At 42.6% G+C, this 27569-nt stretch overlaps 1 protein-coding gene across 1 annotated transcript in view; it reads left to right on the forward strand.

Moving 5' to 3' along the window:
- The window catches only part of RTTN (rotatin), a 124274-nt gene that overhangs the window by 40311 nt on the left and 56394 nt on the right, over window positions 1-27569 (forward strand). The window contains exons 22-30 of the mRNA XM_020796643.3: window positions 2775-2871; window positions 3787-3855; window positions 5158-5346; window positions 6419-6658; window positions 10603-10747; window positions 11822-11976; window positions 14352-14571; window positions 17630-17758; window positions 19405-19512. Coding sequence (XP_020652302.3) covers window positions 2775-2871; window positions 3787-3855; window positions 5158-5346; window positions 6419-6658; window positions 10603-10747; window positions 11822-11976; window positions 14352-14571; window positions 17630-17758; window positions 19405-19512 — 1352 coding nt within the window. The remainder of the gene's footprint in view (window positions 1-2774; window positions 2872-3786; window positions 3856-5157; window positions 5347-6418; window positions 6659-10602; window positions 10748-11821; window positions 11977-14351; window positions 14572-17629; window positions 17759-19404; window positions 19513-27569) is intronic.

A 27569-nucleotide genomic window follows, 5' to 3' on the forward strand; every position in this document is an offset into this window, starting at 1 on the left:
CCATAGTTTGGGGTGCACACTGCAACAACCACACAATGCATGCTTTCTGGTCAAAGAAAGAAAAACAGTTGCATACAAATCACTTAGAACTACTGGCAGTGATCAAAGCCTTCCATGCGTTCCAATCTCTCATTGTGGGACACGGAGTCCAGATGGCTACAGACAATACCACTGCCCTTTTTATATCAACAAACAAGGGTGCATTCACTCACTATCCCTTCTCCTCCTAGCAGTGCAACTTTGGCAATGGTGTTACACCCACCATGTCTTCCCAGTAGCAGTCCATGTTGCCACCAAAGGCAACACAGTGGCAGACCATCTAAGGAGATTCACCACCCAGACACACAAATGCTCGCTAGATCAAACTGTTTTCCTTCAGTTATGTCTCAAATGGGGCAACTCCACTATCGATGCGTTCGCCACAGAACACAACACAAAGTGCACTCAGTATTGCTCCTGGGCAGGAAGAGGCACTCACTTCCTAGGAGATGCCTTCATGATGCCATGGAACCCAGATCTTGTATACATGTTCCCTCCCATTCCTCCGATCCAGCAAACAAGTTTGTCTCCTACAAGAGCAAACAAATACTCTTCTCATAGCTCCATGGTGGCCATGCCAGCCCTGGTTCACCACACTGAAAACAATATCTGATTTCTTGTGCCTCCTGAAATCTCACCATCTTCTGATGAAGCACGGCACTGTCACTCACCCATATCTCAAATCTCTCCACCTCACCACCTTAAGGATTCACCCACAGTGACATCTGTACTCACCAGAGCGCGGAAGCCCTCTACAACAGAGCTGTACTTCTATAGATTGAGTGTTTTCAGTACTTTTGCACAGACTAATGTGCAAAAAGTGGGCACACTTCTTTCCTTTCTTCTATAACTCTTCAAACATGGCCTGTCTCATTCTACATTGAAGGTCTACATTGCAGCTGTAGTAGTGCATCAACCTACAGGTTCAGAAGCATCAATCCTTCTCTCCCATCTGACTCTTAAGAGGTTCCTTAGAGGGCTCAAAACATTTGACCACCTCCAAAACCTCCGCCTCCTCAATTGTCTCTACAGCTGGTTCTCCATTATCTGACTCATTCATCCTTTGAACCCCTGGCCACTACTCCGCTTAAGGTTCTTTCTCTTAAGACATTGTTTTTGTTTGCTATCACATCTGCTCAATGAGCTAGTGAACTAGCAACACTGTGGGCAGATTACCCTTATCTGCAATTCCACCCAGATAAAATCACATTACATCTTAATGTCTCATTCTTACTCAAGGATGTCTTTCACATCAACTAACCTATCATTCTTCCAACTTTGTTCCCATCACCATCCTTAGACTTGGAATGCATGCTTCACACCATTTATGTGAAATGGTCTCTAGCATTTTATGTCTGTCGTACAGCAAGTTTCTGCAAGTCTCCTCGCCTATTCATATGTTACCAAGGACCAAACATAGGATGTCAAGCATCTTCCCAGATGCTTTCTCGCTGGACAGTTCAAACCACTAATCTGGCTTATGAACTGGCACATAAACCTTCACCAAGCTCAGTCAGAGCACACTCTACCAGAGCTGTCTTGAATGCACAGCTTTGTTGAGAGGTACAGTGGTGCCCCGCATAATCCGTGCAGCAAAAATCGCTGCAAAGCAATTTCGTTGCTATGCAAAAATAAAAAGCCCATAGGAATGCATTAAAACCCATTTAATGCCTTCCTATGGGCTTAAAACTCACCTTTAAGCAAAAATCCTCCATACGGCGGCCATTTTCGCTGTCCGGTAAGCGAGGATCAGCGCGAAAACACAACAGGCGGCCATTTTTTTTTAACCTGGTGGCCATTTTGGAACCGCCAATCAGCTGTTGGAAAATCATCGCTATGCGATAATCGGTAAGCGAAACAGTGAACCAATCATCGCAAAGCAATTTTTTTCCCATTTAAAACATTGCAATGTGATCGCTTTTGCGATCGCAAAATCTTCATTGCTATGCGGATTCGTCGTTAAACGGGGCGCCCGTTAAGCGAGGCACCACTGTATTGATATTTCACATATCTGCAAGACAGCTACCTCGACCAGTCCCTCCACGTTCATCTTGCACTATAGACTTGATGTTCAGCCCAAAAGGGATGCAAATTTTGGACAAGCTGTCTTGTCGTCTATTTTATAGTGATGGCCCACCTACTGGTAAGTCAGCTTGCAAATCACCCATTTGTGTGCATTCACAGAGGCCACGAAGAAGAAAGAGAGGTTACCTATCTGTAACTCTGGTTCTTCAGGTGGTCATCTGTGAATCCATATGTCCCGCCTGTCCTCCCCTCTGTCCATCACATATGTCTCGTCTTCTTTTTGACAGTGCCGGACTCTTTTTTTAGGAAGTGAGGGGCTCTGTGGATGGGTGGAGCATGCACACTAGGAGGAAGGGTCCTGCCAAACGCGTGACTTTAACCTCAAGAAAGTTGAATCTTGCACAGGTGTAGAATTAACCCATTAGTGTGGATTCACAGATGACCACTTGAAGAACCAGTTACAGGTAGGCAACCTCTCTTTTTCCTCTTTCAAGTACATGAGTAGCTTACTCTGTTATCCATTCTTACAAGTAAGTTCTATTATATTTAATAGGACTTATTTCTTCTGAACTATTTATATAGCCTCAGTTTTCCTCCCAGAACTAGTTCTGTACACTTAAAAGATCAAGTTTCTTACTTCTGTTTAATTAAATTTTATCACTGAGTTTTGTGTATTGGGGGGGAAATAAATGATTTTGCTTTATATTTAGTTTCCTTGATATTCCAAGATCATGGTGCTATCCTGAGTGAAGCAGCAGCCTTACTTTGTCTACTACTGTTTGATGAAGCAGCAAGAAGAGAGATGTGGTAGGCTAACCTATGGTGATGATATTAATGTTCCTTTGTTTCTTTACCAAGTGAAATATGTGTTCTTCCTGATGTCAGCTGAGATGCATGCAAATTATAAATAAAGGTTAGGCCTTTGTCTGGTGTGTGTGTCTATGGATGTGCAAGTCCAGTATTATTTTATCACCCAGTATTGTCAGGAATAAAGGCAATGATTTTGTTCTTTGTCTTCACTGTAGATCTGTTTCGGGAAGGAGGGAATTCATATTATTCATAAATGTAGGAAATCTGTAAATAAGCTAAAACCCATTAAGTTTGGCAGCCCCAAGGTGTTCTTTCATATTTAATGCAAGGTTGCCAAGTGTTTTGCAGCCTTCACCCAAAGTAGTTCCACCAACAACATTCACTTAGAAAGCCAACTTAATAAATGACAAAACCTGTAACTAGATGTTTTGATCCGACACTAACTGCTACAGCATTAACAGTGTAATTTACAATAGTTTGATACATATTCCAGTGTGATCTTGTAGGTGCAATGCACTGTGAGAAAGATTATGTTGTGTGTTTTTAGTGGTGCTAAGGTAAAGGTAAAGGTTCCTGTTGACAATTTTTGTCCAGTCGTGTTTAGTGGTGCTAGTATTGTAAAATCCCTTTTTGCTAACTTTTACTTAGAGGAACATATTTAATATTAAACAACTTCATTCTCTCCTGTATTGGCAGCCTGATCCTCAGCTTCTGCAGCTGATAAAGCTTTGGCCATTATAGTCCCATTTCAATCTGACGGCACAGAGCTAAAATTGCAGACTTGAGTATCAGATGTATATGTATTTGAGTGTTGGGAATGCATAACTTTTAAGTTATAGAGCAGTTTAAGGTTCACACTGTTGATTAATCCATGAAGTATTTTCTTGATTCACCGGTTTTCTCTTTTTATAGGGCTGATACTGTTTCCTGTGATTCACATAATGTTCCTCCCTTTAGCTTGCCTGTTGCTATTGTGAGACGGTAAGTCTCTCTTTGTATCTGTTACAAAACACATCACTCGTGCTGTGATGGTAGCTTGCATTGGAAAGATACTGCTAATGCTTCTGGCATAATAGGAAATAATCCATAATAGAATAATCATACCAGAAGAGTGACCTGTGTGACTATATCAGGGTCTCTGCTGTAAATGAATAGTTTTTTAAAAACAAAGAAAAAACACCTAGTGCCTAGAGTAGACTTGATGTTGTTCAATATTTAGCCATGATAGCTCTTCTCCTTCCTTAATCATGCAGTTTCACAATTTATAGGAGCACTGGAAAATGCTTGTTTTCAACATGTATTTTCAGTGCCAGCTTCCAGAAGTGCAGCCTAGCATGTAATTTGAATAATCTGGAGCATTAACATTTCTCCATCCCTAATGCCTGTGTTTCAGCTGATACAGTGCGTGGTCAGTTCTGTAACTTGGCTATGTTACACACAAGCACTACATGTTTCACAGGCACATTGTGGTATTACAAACACAAGTGCAAGGTGTTGGATTTCTTCTTTTTTAAAAAAACCTTGATAAATGGCTTGGCTTCTTTTTACTATGTTGCTGGAACTTTCCATCATGAATATAAGTTTTCTTGTGTTCCCAGAGCAAAATTGTAGGCTCCACGTCAGATAACTTTTGTTTGTTCCATACTAATTCTCAGAACAAACCCTTCATCTGTGATTGCAGCTAAGATATCAAGCCTGTGTAAAAAGATCCTTAGTGACTTCTTCATTATTTTATTTCCCTGAGAAGCCTGGAGCACATGAAGCAAATGATTCATTCAGAAATATGTGAATGTCTTTCAATTTAAGACAAGTTTTTGCTGTTGTCTTGTAAGACCAAACATACAAATATGTGTTTAACTTGTAGCGTTCAAGTCATGTAAAGTCATTAGGTTGACAGGGGAGAGCAAATGTAGATTTGTGTGGAAGGCATTTTCATGTGCACACAGTATAAAAATTTGATAATTTCCTGCTAAAAGAATTTTCTGGTGACCAGCAACAGAATAAGATTTTTATGTTCTGCTAATTTAGCTGATTTCTAAATGGGGCTAAGTAAGTGGTATAGGGCCATTAATGTAGAATTGCTGAAGTCTGTGTCTTTCAGTCCTTGGAACAGAAGACTGCTGTAAATCCCCTGTATGAGTGGGAAATGGCAAAAAAATCAAAAATCTTGTCTAAATCGTACAGTTACTTGTAAATTGATAGCTATCATCATCACATGTTTACAGGTTGTCAGAAGACAGAAAACCCCTTTAACATTTCTTATTTCTCTTTTTTCCTGTAAAGGTATCATCTACCTGTCAGAATTTCTGCTCATCATGCTGTGAGCCCTAACTCAGTGGTGTTACCATTTCCCTGTGAGGTGTGGGCTTCTAAACCTGTGTCAGGCATGCTTAAATTGGCTTGGAACTTATCTTGGTTCAGTGGAAGTGATAACTTACTGAAACTCACAAATTATGAGGCAGAAACGGAAAAGTAAGTTTCATCACATTAAAACTCCATGTGTTAGAAGCTAGAGCAGTGGTTCCCAAACATTTTGGCCCTGTGGCTCCCTTCATTTTCTGAACCCTGGCCTTGACTCCCCTTGCTTGGAGGGGCCTTCAAGGCTCTTTTTTCCACCAGGAGCAGGATCCTGAACTACCTAGCCATCCCATCTCTTCCTCCTCCTGGAATATCCCCATAGATCACTGAAAAAAAAAGGTCACTAATTTCAGACCTGCTCACCAGGTGGAATCCCTGATAGGAATATGCCGTTTGGTTTGTTTGGACTCCAAATCCCAGAATTCTCAAATAATTCCATTGGCAGAATTCTGAGAGTTCCAACCCACATATTTGCAGAAACCTTCATTTGATTCAACTGGACAAGTCAGGGTCTGTATGCTTCAGAGTCTCATATTTCAGTTCTGGATGGTCCTGCAAACATTTTCTCAAGTGTCCATGAATTCTGGGAAGCATGAGAAATATCTGCTTCCTGACATCAGTGGCATTTGGGAATATGCTTGTGGGACCATCTAGACCTTATACATGAGGTGTCTCTTGTCAGCCCATCTCCCTGCCACCTCATCCTTTACTCAGTCTGTTGGGGAGAGGTGATGGGGAGAAAAGAGTGTGTAGGAAAGTGATGGGACAGCTTCACCACAGCTGAAACCAAACCCAACCTATCATCAGGTAAGTTTCTTATGGGCCTCATCCAAATTCAGCACATGTTTAACTTGCCTTTGGCCACACATTTCAGAATCTACCTAAAAAAGCTGTCAATTGCTATATTTTGCTATGCATTATCCTGCAAATAAAATCCTTAATAGTGTTAGGAAATACAGTTTTCATCATTGCTAACAAATAGAAGACACATTTAAAATCATAGGCATAATAATATTTGTTAAACTAACTTCTTTTTTACATAAAAATATTGAAAGTTTGGAAAGGAGTAATGTTGACACTCCTTTGATGAGAGAAGAAAAATGAAAACATGAATTGCTTCATTAGCTAGTTCCGTTTTTAAAAAGGTTTGCTTAATTATCCTTTTAATTTCTTTTTTACATTTCAGATTTTTAGACACATTAAAGCTCTCCTCAGAGGATCTTATTACACTGAGGATAACACGTGCAAGCAGTGGAATGCAAGACTCTCTTAATTCCATCATTCAAGCTGTTTCCCACAGGGAAGTAAGAGATGCTGTCACAAGAATGAATTTTTATGTTCTGAATGACAGGCTGGCATTCACGTGCAGTAGTGGCTCTTGTGGGGCCGCTTTGAAGTGCTTGGCTTGGCAAACAGCATTAAGCAGGTCAGTATGTAAGTGCAACATACCTAACAGGATACAAAGCCATCTGTCACAGTAGATTTGGCTTTGAAATGTTCCATTCTCTTTGGAGTTGTCTTAAACATTTGCTACTGGAGCAAGTAACTTTGAAAGTGGCAAACCTGTGTTTAGCAGTAAGAAAGGGCAGAGTTCTCTAGTGAATAGATTGATAGAGACTAGAATGAGATGCTATAAAGTATGCGTGGTCAGGCCTGTTTGTCTTCCTATAATTGTTTGTCTGCAATTATAAAATATATATAAAATCATCAGCATAATTCCCCTCTTGGTTTAATTTTATTAACTGCCTTGCATCCAGATAAATGATGTCCAGTTTCCAGTAATATGTCCTGTATAGTTCCTAGATAGAACATCAGTTAGTATTGATAACGTCAATACCAATTGAGAGCCACCTGGCACCCTCGCTGGATGGGTTTAAATGAGCATTGAAGACTTGGCTCTTCTGCCAGGCTTTCCCTGAGCATTAAGATCTTGGACTCCCTTTTGCCATCTTTTTTGCCATCCTCTCCATCACCCTTTTTACCACCTTCACTGCCATCTGTTTTAATTTATCCTGTTGGCTATGTATTATTTTATTTTTATCGTGTTTTAATATTGCTGTTTATATTGTTGTTAGCCGCCCATAGTGGCCTGGTTGCCGGATGGTGCGGGGTATAAATCTAATAAATAATAAACATATTCATATATCTCTAGGAACAATTTGGAAATGTTAACTGCTGGGTAGCTCAGTGATTTAGGTATCTGACTATGGAGCTAGAGGTTGGGACTTCAGTTCCCCATTGTGCATCCTCGATAGGGGTTGTACTTGATGATCCATAGGGTCTCTTCCAGCTTTGAGGTTGTTGTTGTTGTTACTTTTTTTGACTATACCTCCTATTGACCCATAGTCCAGAAAGTTCATTTTTCCAAGCACCTTTTCGAAAGTCTGGATTGGCGCTTTGTTTGTTTTGTCCTGCCATTCTGTACATTTTGGGGTTCTTCAGATCCCCACTACAGTGGACCCTTGACTTACAGACGGCTTGACTTACAGACTTTTTGAGTTACAGACTTCTCTGGCTGCAAAATTTAGGTTTGACTTGTAGCCTGAGAATTGACTTACAGACCAGAAAAAAACCAAAATGGAACAAAAACGGCCTGTTATGGGATTAATCGGTTTTCAATGCACTGTAAGTCAATGGAGACTTGACTTACAGACTTTTTGACTTGAGCAGAGTTCCCCAACCCCCGGTCCGCAGCCCGGTGCCGGTCCCTGAGGCTACATCAGCTGGGCCGCGGGGACACAGCGGCAGCCATTACAAAAAGGGAGGGGCGGAGTGGGCTTGCCTGGGCTGGAAAATCTGTTGCTGCTGGGGCTTCTTCCTTGGAGGTAAGAAGGCCTCAAAGCCACGGACTAACTTGTATCAAGGGGGCAGGCGGGGCTTGGGCAGAGGGAGAAGGGAGGCCTGCTCAATGGCCCCAAGAGCTACCATTAGAAGAAAGAGGGGTTTTTTTTAGCTTGCCTGGGCTGAAAAATCTGTTGCTGCTGGGGCTTCTTCCTTGGAGGTAAGAAGGCCTCAAAGCCACGGACTAACTTGTATCAAGGGGGCAGGCGGGGCTTGGGCAGAGGGAGAAGGGAGGCCTGCTCAATGGCCCCAGGAGCAACCATTATAAGAAAGAGGGGTTTTTTTTAGCTTGCCTGGGCTGAAAAATCTGTTGCTGCTGGGGCTTCTTCCTCGGAGGTAAGAAGGCCTCAAAGCCACGGACTAACTTGTATCAAGGGGGCAGGCGGGGCTTGGGCAGAGGGAGAAGGGAGGCCTGCTCAATGGCCCCAGGAGCAACCATTATAAGAAACAGGTTTTTTTTTTTAGCTTGCCTGGGCTGGAAAATCCTCTGCTGCTTGTCCACTTTCTGCATTTTACCAGAACAGAGCTGCAGCATATGAGCAAGTCTTTTGTAAAACTAATAAGTCCAGATTGTACCCCAGACAGCGTGGCTAGTATTTGAGAATGATTGTAGTCTGAAATGTCATTAGGTTGCCTGCTTCTGTTCTTAATTAGTCTTAATGTGGACTTATTTATTTACTTAAAATATTTTTACCACATCTTTCTCCTTGAAAGGAACTAAGGCAGCTTACAACATTAAAAGACAAAATTAAGGCTAACCCAAGTAATAAATACTTTAAAAAGGTCAAACAAATACAGTGGATATAAAAAGTTTACACACCCCTGTTAAAATGTCAAGTGTCTGTGATGTAAAAAATGAGACAAAGATAAACCATTTCAAAACTTTTTCCACCTTTAATAAGACCTATGAACTACAAATCTATTAAACAACAAACTGAATTTTTTTAGGTGGAGGCAAGTAAAAATAAAAAACTAAAATAATGTTTGCATCTGTGTGCACACCCTTAAATTAATATGTTGTTCAAGCACCTTTTGATTTTCTTACAGCACTCAGCCTTTTTGGGTATGATTCTATCAGTATGGCACATCTTGATTTGGCAATATTTGCCCACTCTTCTTTGCCAAAATGCTCCAAATCTCAGATTGCAAGAGCATCTCATGTGCACAGCCTTTTTCAGATTACCCCACAGATATTAAGTCAGATTCAGGTGTGGGCTCTGGCTGGGCCATTCCAAAACGTTAATCTTCTTCTGGTGAAGCTGTTCCTTTGTTGATTTGGATGTTTGCTTTGGGTGATTGTCATGCTGAAAGATGAAGTTCCTCCTCATGTTCAGCTTTCTAGCAGAAGCCTGAAAGTTTTGTGCCAACATTGACTGGTATTTGGAACTGTTCATAATTCCCTCTAGCTTGACTAAGGTCCCTGTTACAGCTGAAGAAAAGCATGATGCGGCCACCACCACGCTTCACTGTGGATATGGTGTTCTTTTGGTGATGCGCAGTATTGTTTTTGCGCCAAACAGATCTTTTGGAATTATGGTTGAAAAGTTCAACCTTGATTTCATCAGACCATAATACTTTTCACCACATGCTTTTGGGAGACTTCAGATGTGTTATTGCAAAATTTAGCCGGGCTTGGATGTTTTTCTTCGTAAGAAAAGGCTTCCATCTTGCCAGTCTACCCCATAGCCCAGACATATGTAGAATACAGGAGATTGTTGTCACATGTACCACACAGCCAGTACTTGCCAGATATTCATGCAGCTCCTTTAATGTTGTTGTAGGCTTCTTGGCAGCCACCCTGACCTGACCAATTTTCTTCTAGTCTTTTCATCACTTTTGCAGGGACATCCAGTTCTTGGTAATGTCACTGTTGTGCCATCTTTTCTCCACTTGATGATGACTGTCTTCACTGCGTTCCATGGTATATCTAATGCCTTGGAAATTCTTTTATACCCTTCTCCTGACTGATATCTTTTTAACAATGAGGTCCCTCTGATGCTTTGAAAGCTCTCTGTGGACCATGGCTTCTGCTGTAGGATGTGGCTAAGAAAATGTCAGGAAAGACTTACTAGCACTTGGGATTCCTCAGAGGCACTTTAAATGATGGCATAACATACTGCATAGCAAGTACCCCCACGCACAGACGCCCCCCAAGCCCCCCCATTCACGGATGCCGGCGGCAGCGCCCCCCCCCCCGGTCCTTGGAAGAATGGTCTTCAACAAAACCGGTCCCTGGCATTAAAAAGGTTGGGGACCACTGGACTTGAGAACCGCCTTCCAATACGGATTAAGTTCTCAAGTCAAGACCCCACTGTAGTCTGCTAAAGTGTTACCTGGCTTTGTAGCTTTGACTTACTGATCTTTTCTCAGTTTTGCCAAAGTCTTGCATTCAGCCACTTTGTTTTTCTCATACCTTCTCTTGCTATCTGTTTTCTGTTGCTAGCTCAGTTTATAATATGGAGTGGAATGAAGAATGTGAGTCTTACATTATAGTAGTGAAAAAACACATAATTATTGCTTGTGCTGTAGGTTTCTTCAGGTGCTTCCAGCTTCCTCTGAGGATGAAAAACTTCTGGCTGATGTCATATGTTTTTTAAACAAGCTTCTCAAGGAACAGAAAAATATTTCTGAAGCAGAACACCTGAAATGGATCCTTGATGTACTCCTGAAAGACGTAAGGCCCTCTTTGGTAATTAATAAATTATTAAATTAGTAAGTGCTAGTAACAAAACTAGCCAGGGCTCTTTGCCCCTTCTTCCCAGTGTTCATAGTAGCAGATACACCATTTGCACCTCAGCTGTTTATCAAAATTGCTACTGCTGTTACTACTTCTAATGTTGTTAGTTTGGCCTGGGTTCATGTTTGAATTTAAGAGACTGCTTTCTGAAAATAGTCAAAATAATTAGTCTGTCCAGCTGCATTATCATCTACTCCAGTTGACTGGAGGCTTGAGTCATCTGATTAGGCAAAGCTCTGGTTTGATCCTAGAGGGATTAAACCAATATTCATAATTTCGTTTCTGCTCTGAAACAGCTATTGGATTCAGAGAGCTTAAACAGATGGACTTTTGATAGGTAGAATTCCTACAAAGGTCTTTGATAAAGAAGCATTGAAGGCCAGGAAACTCTTTCTAGAATGCTCCAGTTTGTGGGCTTGATCCAAATTAGGATGATTGAAATAAGTGCAAACAGCCCATATTGTAAAGCAAGCCCTAAAGGCTGGGCTGCAGGAATGTTCTACATGAAGAAGCATTCATTCTTGCTATTAGGATTAGTTTTGTAGAAGTGTAAGGGATTTCAACAATCAACAGATATCTAGAATCCAGAAAAGCACAACGAATCGTCTGGTATTAATGGCTGCCCAGGACAAGTATTAATCAAAGAAGGAAAAAGAAAAGGGGGAAAATGTCCAGAAAACAGTGCAATAATAAATCACATAAGATGCATGTTCACAAAACAAATCAAAATTTCCTCTGTAAAATTTTCTCATGCAGAGCAAATCAGGTGTTCTTAGCCAAAAAATAATAATAATAATTGCCATTTCCACTTGAGAAGTGTTGCATGTATGTCACAGAATGGCTGCATCAAATGCAGTTCTGTAGTAAATATGTTATGGGTAAATCACTAAGAAAAACGTTTTTAAGTTTGGAATAACAAACTATAGTTTGTAGTGGCAACCTAATTAACCAGTGTTTTGTGAGTAAATAATAATTATATTCTGATGATGTTTCACTGATTTTCCCATACAGAATTCAAAATCTTTGCTAGATCTTATAGTGCAACCAGAATCCCAGGCACAAGAAGAAATAGATGATCTAAAGACTGCTGTCAGACAACAGCTACAGAAAGAATTGATTGCTTTCTTTAATATACTTCTGGTCAGCTTCATGTCCATCACTGACAGGTATATTGTAAAGGAGTTGTCCATATATGCCAGCAATACAATGCAATGGTCAGATTGGTAAACTGCACCAGATCCCTCAGCTTCCTGAGGTGCAGCAGGTGTCAAGAACGACTACAACCTTTTTGTGGACTCACTGTGCCCCTACATTAGTATAATTTCTTTGGAACCTGGCTATTTGAGAGTGCCTTTAAATGAGAAAGTATCTCTTCTGAGGGTATGTGAATGCTTTCCCTATTTGTCATCAACTTTATCGACTGCTGCTTGCTGTTGTGTTTATTTCTTCAGTTGAGTTTTATTATGATGGTGATTCAATACATTTTGCTGTGTTTTTTATTATTGTTGTTGTTGTTATAAGCCTCCTTAGAGTTTATTGTAAAAAAAGGTGGGATATAAGATACAAATGTATAGATAGATAATAGATATGAGTATGGATATAGATATTGGAGGAAAATTTTGTTGATTTCCTTTAGTCAGCAGAGTATATAGAGAAAAAACACAGCTGCAACACAGAGGAAATGTGAAGAACAATAGCTAAAAGTTCAAATTTCCACCCAGCCCTTTTGTTATCACAGGGTGACTAGCCCTTTGTATATAAAAGTCACTGCATGAGTAACTAACTATAAGTAGGAAATAAAACCATATTTACTTACAGTTGTTCATCAGTTACAATCAGAGGTATTAAAGAAAAACACCAGCATCGGCCATGCGGGAGACCAAATCCACCATGCTGGGTGCATGGTCTGGAGGTCTGAGTTACACGTCTGCTTTTGCCGAAAGTCAGAGAGGAAACAAGCCATCAGAAGCAAACAAACAGGACGAGGGGCGGGGGCTTGCCTCAAGCCTGGGAAAAATGAGTTTTCTGATTGGTTGGTGGCAAGACATAGTTATGTTTGTGAACTCCTCTCCCTTCCACTAAAACCCAGTGTGCATGCAAGATTGTTAGTTTTCTCTAGCAAAAGATACATTTGAAAATTGTATGGGAATTTGGCTTAGAATATCAACCTTTGGACCGTGCTCCGTGGAATGTGGTAGAATATGGCTTATTTTTACAGAATCCTGTTTTTCTTCCTTTTTTTGAAAACGTATTAGCCTAGTTTCTGGATTTCTTTTTTTCCTCATGCATGAGCAACAGACAAGTCATGGGTGGTGACTTGTTTTGCTATGGAACCCCTGTGCACTGGTAGACAACCCAAGCATATTGTAGGGTGGATAACATGTAGCCCTGTAGGAATTTGAGATTACTATTCCCATAATCCTTTTTTTCCCCACACACCTGTTGTCAGACCATCACCCTGCCACCTTATCCTTTGCTCAATGGGGTCTGTTGGGGAAGAGGCGATGGGGAGAAAAAAGTGTTTAGAAAAGTGATGGGACAGCTTCACTACAAACCCAACCTAACATCAGGCAAGTTTCTTTTGTGCCTGAAGTCCAAAATACTTGGTAGATAAAAAGTTGTATTGATATTGAGAATATACCCTGAAATACATCTAACATTTCAGTAGTGCTGGGTAGCCTGAGATAGGTTCCAGAGCACCTGCTTTTTGTTTGATATGAGAGGGCATCAAATAATAAGCCAACTTTTCTTGCCCAGGAAAGGCAGGGGATCATATAATGCAGATCTTTGCTTTCAGTAGAGTGCCAGTATTCCCCCTTCCTATCACTCAGGTAGTTGATCCTTTTTGACCATGATAATGTATCTTGATTTGCTTCAATATCTGACTTAAATCCTATGCCTCTCCAAATGACTTTTTAATTCTCTGCCTTAACTCTCTAAAACAAATCCTTTTTTTGCCTAATGAGCTTCTTGTTTATTTCTATACTTTTCTGATTGAGTTCCAGAGACAAGGCCTTCTCACTGGTTATCTCACTTCTAGGGAATTCTCTTATTTATTTTATTTGTTTACTGCTCTTATATACCACCCATATAGTGTCGTGCCATTTTACACATGCATATATGGCCTCGTCTGTACCTGTCTTGAAACACTTCTACTTTGCATGGCATTCTATATATTTATTTTGCATGTTGGTTGTGGCATTCTGGCATATTCAGCTGTTCTTTGTTGGTATATTTTGGTTATTATCTGTTTACAAGCAGGCTCTTTTATAGGCTACCCTTGGAGAATATTTTGCTCTGAAAAGTGGGATGTAATTTATACATTTACTATAGGAGTAGTAACTGTCTGCTGTTTATGATCTTTTCACTCAGGAGCCTCTTATGAGCTTCTAAGGAATTCTAGGGTTTCCTGGAACAAAGTTTGAAAATAATTGTTCCAAATTCATGATACAGTCAGATTTCCTGAACTCACTCCAGTTTTGCTGTACTGTAAATCAGCTGATGTGCAGTGCTAGAACCATCCATCTTCTGTTTGCTACAGAAAAGACAAAGAACGTACTGGCTATTTCCGAACAGAACTAGCCCTGAAACTTCTGCAGTACCTTCGAGTAACAGATGCGCCCCATTTCTATGGATTACCTTCTTTGGAAAGAACATTAAGAGGAATGGTTCACGTCACTGCATTTCCAGGCTGGAGTTCATACTCTGTAACAATGGAGCCCTTCATGATTTGTAAAAAATACCTAGCAGGGCTTCTTGAGGTAAGTGAATTAGGGCTGGTTTTAGTGTGATTAGACGACAAATTAATGGTGGATGAAGGCCAAAATGTCTCTTGTGAATCTGACAGCAATTCCTGGGAAATTAGGTGTGTGCTCCCTAAACACAATGTTTTGCAGTGGAATGGCTGTGATTTTCTCAATACTGATGATGCAGGAAGGCACAGAAATACCAGCATCTCATCTCCTCCTTTGCATGTTTTTTTAACCTAAAATTAGATATATTTACCTAAAATTAGGAATTTTACCTCATTTTACCAGCCATGTGACTACTGGTACTTCAGATCATGTTTTTCTTGTACAGGCTTTAAAACTACAATGGCAAAAGTATATGTTTTCATTACATATTCTAAAAATAATAAAGTTGTTGAAAGAGTACCTTATATGAAATAGTATATGATTAAATAAAGTTACAGGATTTTTTCATGAAAGTAACCTTCCAGTCCATTGCTAAAGAAATCTAGCCAAGAGGCAGTATTGGTGGTGTCATAACAAATGCAGAAATATATAGGGTACACATCCTCCCATGCTAGTAACAACATTTTTATTAATCTTGCTGAGTTTATATAGGAGATGGCTAGAGCGCAGGTGGAGGAAATCCCGCTGGGAGTCTGATCAAACACAACTTAGAGCCCATTATTGGGCCTATTTTGTGGCAATACAGCTGGCGAAACGGCAATATTTCTCCAGCCGTATTGCTTCCTCAGAATGTCGTCCAGCAGAGCTGTTTCGGGTGGTCCGGGATCTTCTTCAACCGGGAAATCCAGTGGAGGTCCTGGACTGCTCATCAGCTCGCTGTGATGAGTTTGCCATCCATTTTGAGGGAAAAACCGCTCAAATTCGCAGTGGGTTGGACTCCACAGTTACTGCAGAATCAGAGGATGTGTCCAGTGCGCCGTGCTTAGGCCAGGTATTAATGGATGAGTATCAATTGTTGAGGCCTGAGGATGTGGACAGGGTGCTTGGATCTGTCCGTTCTACCACCACTCCGCTCGACCCTTGCCCATCCTGGCTAATTGGAAGATCAGCCGGGGGGTTCGCACCTGGGTCCAGGAGGCCGTGAATGCCTCTTTGAGAGAGGAAGTGGCCCCTACCGCATTGAAAGAGGCGGTAATTCGACCACTCCTTAAAAAGCCTAACCTTGACCCAAGGCTGGTGGCTAACTACCGACCAGTAGCGAACCTCCCTTATTTGGGCAAAGTGTTGGAGCGGGTTGTGGCTGGGCAACTCCAGGTGCTGCTGGATGAAACGGATTTTCTGGATCCATTTCAATAGGGTTTCAGGCCGGGTTTTGGTACAGAGACTGCCTTGATCGCCCTGTATGATGACCTTTGCCGGGAGAGAGACAGGGGGAGTGTGACCCTGTTGATACTCCTGGACCTCTCAGCGGCTTTCGACACCATCGACCATGGTGTCCTTCTGGATAGGCTGGCTGGGTTGGGAGTTGGGGGCACTGTTTTACGGTGGTTCCGCTCCTTCCTGGCTGACCGTGTCCAGAGGGTGGTGCTGGGGGACAGTTGCTCTGCCCCATGGCATTCATGTCATGGGGTTCCTCAGGGCTCGATACTGTCCCCCATGCTGTTTAACATCTACATGAAACCGCTGGGAGAGGTCATCAGGAGGTTTGGGCTGAGGAGTCAGCAATATGCTGACGATACTCAGCTCTACCTCTCGTTTTCCACCAATCCAGGTGAGGCAGTTTCTGTGCTGAACTCGTGTCTGGACCTGATAATAGACTGGATGAGGGTTAATAAATTGAAACTCAATCCAGACAAGATGGAAGTGCTGCTAGTGGGTGCTTCCCCGGACAGGCTGGAGGGCCATTTCCCTGCCCTGAATGGGGTTACACTCCCCCTAAGGGACAGGGTCCGCAGCTTGGGGGTGCTCCTGGACCCCAGTCTAACACTGGAAGCCCAGGTGGACCCGGTGGCCAGGGACACCTTCCTTCAGCTGCAGAAATTATACCAGCTACGCCCCTACTTGGATGAGTGGAGTCTCATGACAGTTACACACGCACTGGTAATATCCCGCATAGATTACTGCAATGCATTCTATGTGGGGCTGCCTTTGAAGATGGCCCGGCGACTGCAACTGGTCCAGAATCAAGCTGCGCGGCTGGTGAGTGGTGCGGCCGCCAGGGAACATATCAAGCTGATTCTGTATAAGTTACATTGTCTACCAGTTGCTGCCCGGGCCTAATTCAAAGTGCTTGTTTTGATGTATAAAGCCCTAAACAGCTTGGGCCCTGGATACCTGAAGGACCGCCTCCTTCCATATGAACCTACCCAGCAGTTAAGATCTAGCCAGGGGGCCCTTTTGAAAGAGCCATCCCTTAAGGAGGTAAGAGGGACAGCTTGTAGACAAAAGGCCTTTTCGGCAGCTGCCCCCAGACTATGGAATGCCCTCCTGACTGAGATTCGTCTGGTGCCGACGCTGATGACATTTCGACGCCAGGTCAAAACCTTCCTGTTCCAGAAGGCTTTTAATTGAAATAATATTAGCTGTGGGTCCGATGGCAATTTTATATATATATTAATTGTATTTTAATTGTTACAAATTTTTATTGTATTTTAAATGTTGTAAGCCGCCCAGAGACCTTTGGGTAGTGTGGGCGGCATATAAATTAAATAAATAAATAAATAAATATACTGTTTCACTGAAGATCCACACACAAAAATCATGTTAGGTAGCAGATTTATCCTGGATCATTTTGCTTTTATCCAGTTTCAGTTTTGGTTCTTTTGAACATGATGAAACCTTGAACAAGGTGAAGAGCAGTTATATAGTTGTCATCTAGAAAAAAGAGAAGAGATGACTTTATGTTTAAACAAGGGCTCCAGGAGACAGGATCAACATTTATAATGTTTACAAGCCTGTCTGTGAAAACCATATGGGAGAGTCTACAAATAGTGAAGTTAAGAATTTGTCATCTTTGCAAGGGTCAGCAGCTGGCCCTTGCACTTCTTTACATATATCAAAGTGTACCTTTTGGAAAAGCTGTCATGTCATTGCTCTGTTGTTGTTTTTCCTCCCACCTTTCCAGGTCATTTCATCTTTTTATGTTGAATGGGGAGGAAATGCCATGTCTTTCATGGGGAAAGGGGTCACAAAGAGCACCATCCTGTGTTTGCTTCACTTGTCCCATGAAATGATGGCTCAGGCCCCAAATGTGGTAAGAGAAATTTAAAAGCCATTGTCCCAGATAGCTTACAGCTACTGCTAACTGTGATTGGTTTTGTAGTGTGGAACTACCTGGTAGTCATTTTGCACTTCTGAAGATCTGTTTGTTATGATTGGAGTTAAGTGTGAACATTGAATAATATTGCCTCGAGCTTTGCAATCAGTGCTCATTTAAGCAGCAGCCACATAAAAGAACGAGTATGCCTAGAGAACAAAAAAAGAGCTTAGTATGTAGACTTGAATGGGATGCTTAAGTAGCAAATTTCTGAGATCTAAAAAACTAGAAACATAAAAAGACTTGTCCTTGAAATAATTTTTTCCATGGCTGATTTTGCTTACATACCTGGAATTTTCTTCTCAGGTCTGATTGACCAACAGTTCTCTATTGGTTGCTTTTTCTTCACACGTAGGATGCAGCATAGCTTGTTCCTCATTCTCTAAAGTTCCATGTAGCTTGTCTTTTGTATGGCTATGATGGGATAGAACAGTGGTCCCCAACCTTGGGCCTCCAGATGTTCTTGGACTGCAATTCCCAGAAGCCTTCACTACCACTTCTGCTGGCCAGGATTTCTGGAAGTTGAAGTCCAAGAACATCTGGAGGCCCAAGGTTGGGGACCACGGGGATAGAAGTCAAAAAGTGTGTAACTTTGAAACTAGTCATGTAAGGTTTAACCTGTGTGGAGATTTAGTACCCTCAGCCTTTTGGGAAATAACCCTCTAGATGTAATTAAGTCACCAAGGGAATAACATGCTGTTTTACCATTTTGGAGACCTATGTCTGTTTGCCATGGTGCTGTATTTAAAAAGAAATAAATGTTTTGAAGAATTGAAAGTGGTAGGAACCGCGAGAAGCACGACACTGTGACACAGGGTTCGCTGCTTCCTGAAAGCTCCCCTGCAGAAGTCATGTTTCAGGGATGTCATTCCATCCTTCAGGTGAGCCGTGCCATTCGTGCCTTCGACTAAGTGGGACTAGAACTGCTAAACTAGGCTCTCCTGGTGGTGCTGGCTTTTTTTTTCTTTTTAATTATCTGCACTCCACTGGCATCAAAATGTATATGCAGACTCATCTGATCAGCAGACGTTTTCAGCCAGAGGAGGGCCTTGGGCCAGTGTCCTATTGAGCTTATGTTAAGTAGAAACCCCCATTGACTTAATGTGGGATTGCACTCATTGTGCAGGTGCCTCTATTGTGCAAGAAGTGGGTGGAAACAGCACAATACTTGTTACTACACAGACTAGACTTCAGTAGAAAGCTAGCCTTGACATTAACATGGCTCAAGCAGGTTTGCATTTGGGTAAGTACGTAAGCATTATATAAAAACTCTGCATGGCAAGGACCAGAGATGGAGGATTTTTTATTATTATTATTTTATTTTAACAACCTCCACTGTTCCTTTCATTTCAGATGGTGTGTAGTTCCTTTTCCCTTACAGTGTCCATATTCTAGGATGGTGACTTCTTACTTTCTTGTGATCATGTTTTTTTGCAAGGTAGCAGTTAAATTGTACAACTTACTGGCACACAGATATGCGTAATCATAAATGCTGAGAGAAATATGTTAAACCAGCATTTATATAACAGATGAAGTATGAGGCTGGATTTTTATTTAGCAAAAAAAAAACCTTTCTTTTTTAGGACTGGATATCTCTCTGGTACTTGCCGTACGATAACAGTGAAGAACAAGTTTGTCCTCGACAAAGCTTAGCTTGGCTGATTCCATTATGGGTAGACAGAGACTCAGAGGTCAGTGAAATCCTATATTCTGCATTTATTTTATCATACCTTTTAACCCTGAAAATACGATGTTTTTGAATCAACATCTTTAGACCTGCCTGTCTTACTTGCCATGGCACGTATATATTGTTCCTCTGGTGAGTGTGGTGAGTGGCCAGCCAGCTTTGCTTGCAGTTTTGTAGCTCCAGAGGTAGGCAGTGATCATCTTGGCAGCTGAGTTGTGATTCTTCTGCTCAGATTCAAAAGCAAGAAGAAGACTAAACATTCTTTGGACACCGAATCGTACATGAGCATCTCAGTAATACAGCAACCCAACCACTTACCCTCCTGCTTCCCTTTTTCGCTCCAAAGTTTGAACTGGAGAGAACAGTTAGGACCATTCAACATGAAGGCACAGTATAACAGCAGAGATAAAAATGACCAGGTCTTAGTGAAAACAATATTTGTGTGAAATGTCTCTCTCTCGCTCGCTCACTCTGTTGGTTAAACTGTCAGTGTTCAATGCCTTAAATCTCTGTATGTATGCATGAGTTATGGCACACTAGATTAAATTAGCAGACGTGTTAATGAGCTATGTAAACAATGCAGACTTTTATTTCCTTTTGGCTTTGTATGTTTTGTGAAAATTTAAATGGAAAATGAGCTCATGTCTGTTACCTACCAAGATATAGGAGAACTTTAGTCTTTCTTCAGAGACATAGAAGTGTAGAAATCATGTTGTAATTGTTTAGAGGAACTGAAGGTTTCTGACTTGTCATAGACCTGGATTAGGCACGTGCTTTCTCTGAGTTTGCCTAGATAAGATGGAGAATTGGGCATTCCACAAGTAAAGTCACCAGTGATGATTGTATATTAATCTGGTAATCATCTGCCATCAGATGCCCAACAAGGGAGCCTGTGTTCTGCCAGGTTTCCTGTGACAAAGACCTCTGGCTTAGTACATAGATATTAGAGTGGGCAGTGTCGCACCATGTGAAAAATTAGATCTAAAATTACAATAATAGGTTAATAATTACAAATATTATGAATAAATAATTACACATTTTGTAAGTACTGTATACTGCTCATGGGGTGCAAGGATTGTTATACTCACTGTACATTGCATGAAGTCTGATTATCTGTATGGCTCTGTAAAGGTGTAAATCACCTTGGAGATCCAGCATGGAAAGCCATACCATGGCACTTGAAAAAAATTGTTACATGCTCACTTGTGTTTGGCCTGATCTCCAGGCCTAATTTTAATTTTGCCAGAGGGAAATGTAAGAGTAACTACGTTGTTGAATAAGTGCAACATGCCCACCAGCTGTAGTTGGGCATCTGCTGGTTTTCATTAAAATGATATATAAATGAGTTAATTGCAGTAGCTGATATTTAAATTATATGAAGTTGTAGAGGCCCTTAGGCTCATTATGTATTTTTAATGTAGCCTTGGTTCTGAATAAATTTCTCAGCCCCAAAGTATAACAGACTCCGGTGTAACAACAGGTGACGAAGGCTGAAGGCCTGGAAATATTGGTCTTCAAGGTGTGACAAACCCAGACCTACTGGGATATGCCACACTTTCACTAAGCTGCCACCAACCATTCCCTATAAGAAGTCACACAGACCAGGGATGGATTTTTAACAAATAAAGGAATAAGGTTTATTTCAACAACACACAGGGAAAATAAAATGATCAAATGAATAAGATACAGTAACGTGGCTTAGTCTCAATCATACATACACACAGTTTGGTTCACACAGAACACTTAACTTGAAGCACAGACCCTGAACCTATCAGTCCTGGCTAACCATACAGACACCTGAACCTATCAGGTTGGTACTGACTGACACACAGTAGTACCCTGTCTGACACACAGACTCCCACTCAAGCTTCTTCTCTCAGCTCTTCTCCAGCTTCTCCTAACTTCTCCACACAGGCTTCACATATATATACAGTACAGCCCCTCCTCCTGATGTCCCGCCTTCCACTCCCCATAGGATGGAACTTTCCCTCCAAACCCATGACAGACAGGTAACATCAGTGCTGTATGTAACACAAGGTAAATTAAAAGTGGGTGAAAAAGGAGGTTGAAGCTGCTGGTGAGGAGAGGGAGAAGAGCCATTATCACTGCAAAAGTAATATTTCTCTTTTCTAGGAAAGTGGAGAGGGCGAAGGTGAAATAATTTATTCTGTTCTTTTCTTGCTTATAAGCTGGGATGGGGGGCAGGAGAACAGCTGCTTTAACAGCTTTCTCCTCTCAGTGCAAGAATCAATAGGAGAAACATGAACTACAGAACAAAAGTCTCTTTCTCCTTTTCCAGTTGAAGACATTATTGAATCCTGGAGAAGGGGTTTTGCATATTTTGCTGCAGAACAAGCTTCTCTCTAGATGTCGGTGTTACATACAGCACTGATGTTACCTGTCTGTCATGGGTTTGGAGGGAAAGTTCCATCCTATGGGGAGTGGAAGGCGGGACATCAGGAGGAGGGGCTGTACTGTATATAAATGTGAAACCTGTGTGGTGAGAGGGAGATGCTGAGACACACTGTGAGACACTGAGATGTGACGAAGCAGCAGCTGGGGAAGAAGAAGCTGTTGTGGGAGTCTGTGTGTCAGACAGGGTACTACTGTGTGTCAGAGTACCAACCTGATAGGTTCAGGTGTCTGTTGGTTAGCCAGAACTGATAGGTTCAGGGTCTGTGCTTTAAGTTAAGGGTTCTGTGTGAACCAAACTGTATGCTTGTATGAGTGAGAATAAGCCACGTTACTTTATCCTATTCACCTGATTATTTTATTATCCCTGTGTGTGTATTTAAATAAACCTAATTCTTTTATTGTTTAAAAATCCATCCCTGGTCTGTGTGACTTCTTAAAGGGAATGGTTGGTGGCAGCTTAGTGTAACTGTGTGACATATCCCAGTAGGTCTGGGTTTGTCACATTGATTGGTGTCCAGCGTGTGGGATACGACTGGTCCAGTTGTCCAGCGGTCCAGCAAAGCCTTGGCAGGTGTGCCCAGAGCAAGGGGGGTCTAGTCAGGGACAGTCTGAGGCGCGTAGGTAATCTTCTAGGTGTACCTCACGGGGAGGTGCGCTAGTAGAAGAACGTGCCAACTGGGGAGACTTAGATTAGGGTGCTCTGAGGTAGCCTGGTTTTGGCGGGAAAAAGCTGAGGCAACACTGCGTGGTAACAGTGAGCTAGCTTGCCAGCTGAGAGGCCCAGCAGAGGGGGGTAGGCTCTGACTCGATACTGTTGCAAGTTAGTGCTGAAGAACAGCAGCAATCTCTAGGGAGAGCTGGTTCTGAGGCAAGAAGAAAAAAAGTGGTCGTTTTATTTTGAGGCTTGACTTTTAAAGCAGCTTGTTCTGAGGGGGGATTATGCCCTTGACTCGAAGCCAGATGGCCGAAATGAGTGAAGTGAAAGACCCCCAGATTGACCAAGGTTCTGAGGATGAATTTGGCTCAGTGCAGGGTGACAGCACAGGAGAGCAGAACCCAGAACTTAGAAAATTGCTCATAGCCCAACAGCATGAACTGAGGATGAGGCAATTTGAAGTGGAGGAAAGGTTAGAGAGAGAAAAATGGAGGAAAGGGAAAGAGAGAAACAAAGGCAATTTGAATTGGCATTGGAGAGAGAGAAAATGGCGTTTGAATTAAGAAAACTGGAACTAATGAACCAGAACAATAATAATAATAGGGATTCTGAGGGAGGCCAACTGTCTAAAGCTGACCTGAAGAAATTCCCTGTGTACCACAAGGGAGATTGTCCTGAGGTGTTCTTTTCCCTAGTGGAAAGAGCGTTTGTGGACTTCTCAGTGAGGGAAACTGAGAAGATGACCATCATGCGATCTTTAATCAGTGGTAGCCTGGCTGAGGTCTATGCCGAGATGCCTGAGGAACTGATGAAAGATTTTGCAGAGTTTAAAAAACTGGTGTTTGCAAGACATGGGATAAATGCAGAGCAGCTGAGACAAAGATTCAGGTCCCTCACAAAAAAACCAGAACAGACTTTTACCCAAGTGGGGGCCCAATTGGTGAGGCTGCTTGAGAAATGGCTATCGCAGGAGGGAACAGAGACCTATGAGCAGCTTAAAGACTTGATAGCACTGGAACAGTTCTATTCAGTCCTGCATGGGGAATTGAAATTCCAGGTGAGGGAAAGGAAACCGAAATCTGTGGCAGAAGCCTCAGAGATCGCAGATTTTATTTCCCAAATAAGAAAGCCCTTGGGTGAGGGGAAATCTGTAGGTAAACCCAAAGAAACCTACAGCAAGTACTCTCAGGGACCAGGGAAAAGCCAGCAAGGGGGAGGGGCCCATGGTGAAGGGAAGCCCTCAGACATGAAACTAAGACCTCAGGTTTTGGAGGGAAAACCAAAACAAGATGAGAGAGAATCAAAATACACCAGAAAATGTTATTTCTGTCAGGGAAAGGGTCATCTAATCTCAGAGTGTGAGAAATTAAAGCAGCTAAAAGGAATGGTGCCTCAGAATTCTAGTGGGACCAAGCCAAAAGCTGTGTTCTGTGTCCAGAAAGAGCAAAGCTCAGTGTCACTGAGGGAGCCTGTTGCCATGGCTACTCAGTCTGGAACAGCTACCTATGCTGATCAGGCTGAGGAAAATGGTCCTCTTGTGGAGGTAAAGCGCTGCTTGCTGGTGAAAACAGATTCTCAGTTGTTTGAGACAGCAGGGGTGGACGTAGGAATACTTGACCGTCAGTATAGGGGGCTGCGGGACACTTGTTCCCAGGTAACCCTGTGCCATCCAGATATTATTCCTAGGGAGTTTATAATCCCAAATGAGAGCATAAAGGTGGCAGGGATTGAGGGGCAGGTAATCTCTCTGCCAGTAGCAGAGGTACCTGTCAACTTTCAAGGCTGGAGGGGAGATTGGCGGCTAGCGATTTCATCGACTCTGCCAGCAGCCGTGCTCGTGGGAAATGACCTGGCTGAACATGTGAAACGGGTGCTAGTGATTACACGTTCACAAGCCACCACAGGGACAGTTCAGGGGGGTAATGATGAGCCAGAGACGGAAGCAGAGGGGAGTTCAGAAGCTGTGGTGGAAACCTTAACCACAGACAGCAGATTTGGACAGGAGCAACAGGCAGACGCCACTCTCCAAAAGTGTTTTGAACAGGTGACTGACGCCCAGCTAACACCTGAAACCCCAGTGAGATTTCTGGAGAAAAAGGGGATTTTATATAGAGAGACCCTGAGGAATATCTCAAAAGGGGGAGATGGGATCAGAAGTCAGCTGGTGGTACCTGAAAAGTATCGCCCCATGATCTTACAAAGGGGTCACTCTGACATGTTTGCTGCACACTTAGGGGTGAAAGGGCCCCTTGATTTGATCAAGCAAGATTGGGAGCAGATCACCCAGGATGACCCACAAGACGTTGTGACATACATAGACACCTTGATGAATGACCTAAAGAGAAATCTAGAGCTGGCAGCAGAAAACCTGCAAGCTCAGAAGGTCAGACAGAAAACATGGTATGACCACAAAGCTAGAGAGCGGCACTTTGACCCAGGGGAGGAAGTGCTTTGGCTTAGGCCCTGCAGAGAGAATAAACTGCAGCTCAAATGGGCAGGACCATATAGGGTCATTTCTAAGATGTCAGACCTGAACTACCTAATAGAGCAGGAGGAGAACCAAGCAAGGAGGGTGGTTCATGTGAATGCCCTAAAACCCTACTACAGAGGGGAACAGAGGGTTTTATTCGCGATAAAAGCAGCTGAGAGTGAGGAAGCTGAATTACCCTTCTGGGAGGGTAGAGGGGAAGTAAAATACAACCCAGAGGAGGTAAAGATCAGTCCTGCACTCACCCAAGACCAGCAGCAAGAACTAAAAATGCTGCTTAGTAAATATCAACAGGTGTTTTCCAACAAGCCGGGGATAGTGAAGGGAGTGATGCATCGGATCCACACAGGGGATGCACCCCCGCAGGCAGTATCCCCATACCGAGTAACGGGACCCTATAGGGACAAGGTGCGGAAGGAGCTGGACGAGATGCTGAGGGAGAACATAATCGTCCCCACTTCTAGTCCTTGGTCCTCTCCGATAGTCCTTGTGGACAAGCCTGATGGGAGCATTAGGTTTTGTGTCGATTACAGGAAATTAAACCGTGTAACCACTCCTGATGCCTACCCAATGCCCAGGCTAGACAACCTGATTGAAACCATAGGGGGTTGTCGGTTCATCTCATCATTGGACCTGGTAAAGGGATATTGGCAATTAAGAATTGATCCCAGGGATCAAGAAAAGACTGCCTTTTGCAGCCCTTTTGGTCTCTATGAGTTTCGAGTCCTGAGCTTTGGTCTCAGAAATGCACCAGCCACATTCCAAAGGCTGATGGACCAGACCTTGGCAGGGCTCAGTGACTTTACAGTGGCCTACATTGACGACATAGGGATCTTCAGTAATACCTGGGAAGATCACCTGATACACCTGGAGTTAGTGCTGCAGAGGTTAAGTGCAGCAGGGCTAACAGTAAAGGCCAGCAAGTGTCAGCTGGGTAGCCCAGAAATAAAATACTTGGGTCACATGGTAGGGGGAGGAATGATAAAACCCCTGGAGGCCAAAATAGAAGCTGTTCGTGATTGGCCTAGACCCAACACCAAGAAAAAAGTCAAATCATTTCTTGGGTTGGTGGGCTACTACAGAAAGTTCATCCCGAGGTTTAGCGAGATTGCGGCTCCGCTGACCGATCTGACGAGGAAGAAGGCAGATGACCGCATCCCGTGGACCAGCGACTGTGAGGCGGCGTTCCAGAGGTTGAAGGAGGCGTTAATCAACTATCCAGTCCTGCGGGCTCCAGACTTCGACCGGGAGTTCATCATCTACACCGATGCGTCTAACAGCGGGGTAGGAGCAGTTCTGTGCCAGGAGGATGAGAATGGTGACCAGCATCCAGTGTCCTACCTGAGTAGGAAACTTCAAAAAGGTGAGAGACATTTGGCAACCGTGGAGAAGGAGTGTTTGGCCATAGTCTACGCGATCCAGAAGGCCAAGCCTTACATCTGGGGAAGACATTTTATTCTGTGTACTGACCATTCACCATTGCAATGGTTAAAGACAATGAAAACCCACAATAGCAAACTTATGAGGTGGGCTTTAAACCTACAGGACTTTGACTTTGAAGTGAAGGTGGTCAGAGGGTCAGTGAACTGTGTTGCTGACGCCTTATCAAGAAGACCTGAAGAATGAAGACGGCGAAAGAACATGGACTATGTGTATATAATGATGACAAAAAGTTAAATGTACCTGTTGTTTTTTGACCTTGGTTTGTATGAATAAAGGTAAATTGATGTAATGTTAATGGTAAATGTTTAAATGCATAATTACTATGGTTAACTTAGAGTGTAAGGATAAGTAAGTATTATATGGTATGTATAACTGTTGTTGTGTATTTTATTCAGGTTGTTTTTTGGTGAAAAGCACGTTAGCTTTCCCCCTACAAAACAACTTATAAAGAGGGGAGGTGTTACATACAGCACTGATGTTACCTGTCTGTCATGGGTTTGGAGGGAAAGTTCCATCCTATGGGGAGTGGAAGGCGGGACATCAGGAGGAGGGGCTGTACTGTATATAAATGTGAAACCTGTGTGGTGAGAGGGAGATGCTGAGACACACTGTGAGACACTGAGATGTGACGAAGCAGCAGCTGGGGAAGAAGAAGCTGTTGTGGGAGTCTGTGTGTCAGACAGGGTACTACTGTGTGTCAGAGTACCAACCTGATAGGTTCAGGTGTCTGTTGGTTAGCCAGAACTGATAGGTTCAGGGTCTGTGCTTTAAGTTAAGGGTTCTGTGTGAACCAAACTGTATGCTTGTATGAGTGAGAATAAGCCACGTTACTTTATCCTATTCACCTGATTATTTTATTATCCCTGTGTGTGTATTTAAATAAACCTAATTCTTTTATTGTTTAAAAATCCATCCCTGGTCTGTGTGACTTCTTAAAGGGAATGGTTGGTGGCAGCTTAGTGTAACTGTGTGACATATCCCAGTAGGTCTGGGTTTGTCACAGTCGGTCTCATTGCATGTTCACGTTAGTGGTTCCTTCTTCAGACTCTTTCAGACCTTA

This window comes from Pogona vitticeps, chromosome 4, assembly GCF_051106095.1.
Source record: "Pogona vitticeps strain Pit_001003342236 chromosome 4, PviZW2.1, whole genome shotgun sequence".
Lineage (NCBI taxonomy): Eukaryota > Metazoa > Chordata > Lepidosauria > Squamata > Agamidae > Pogona > Pogona vitticeps.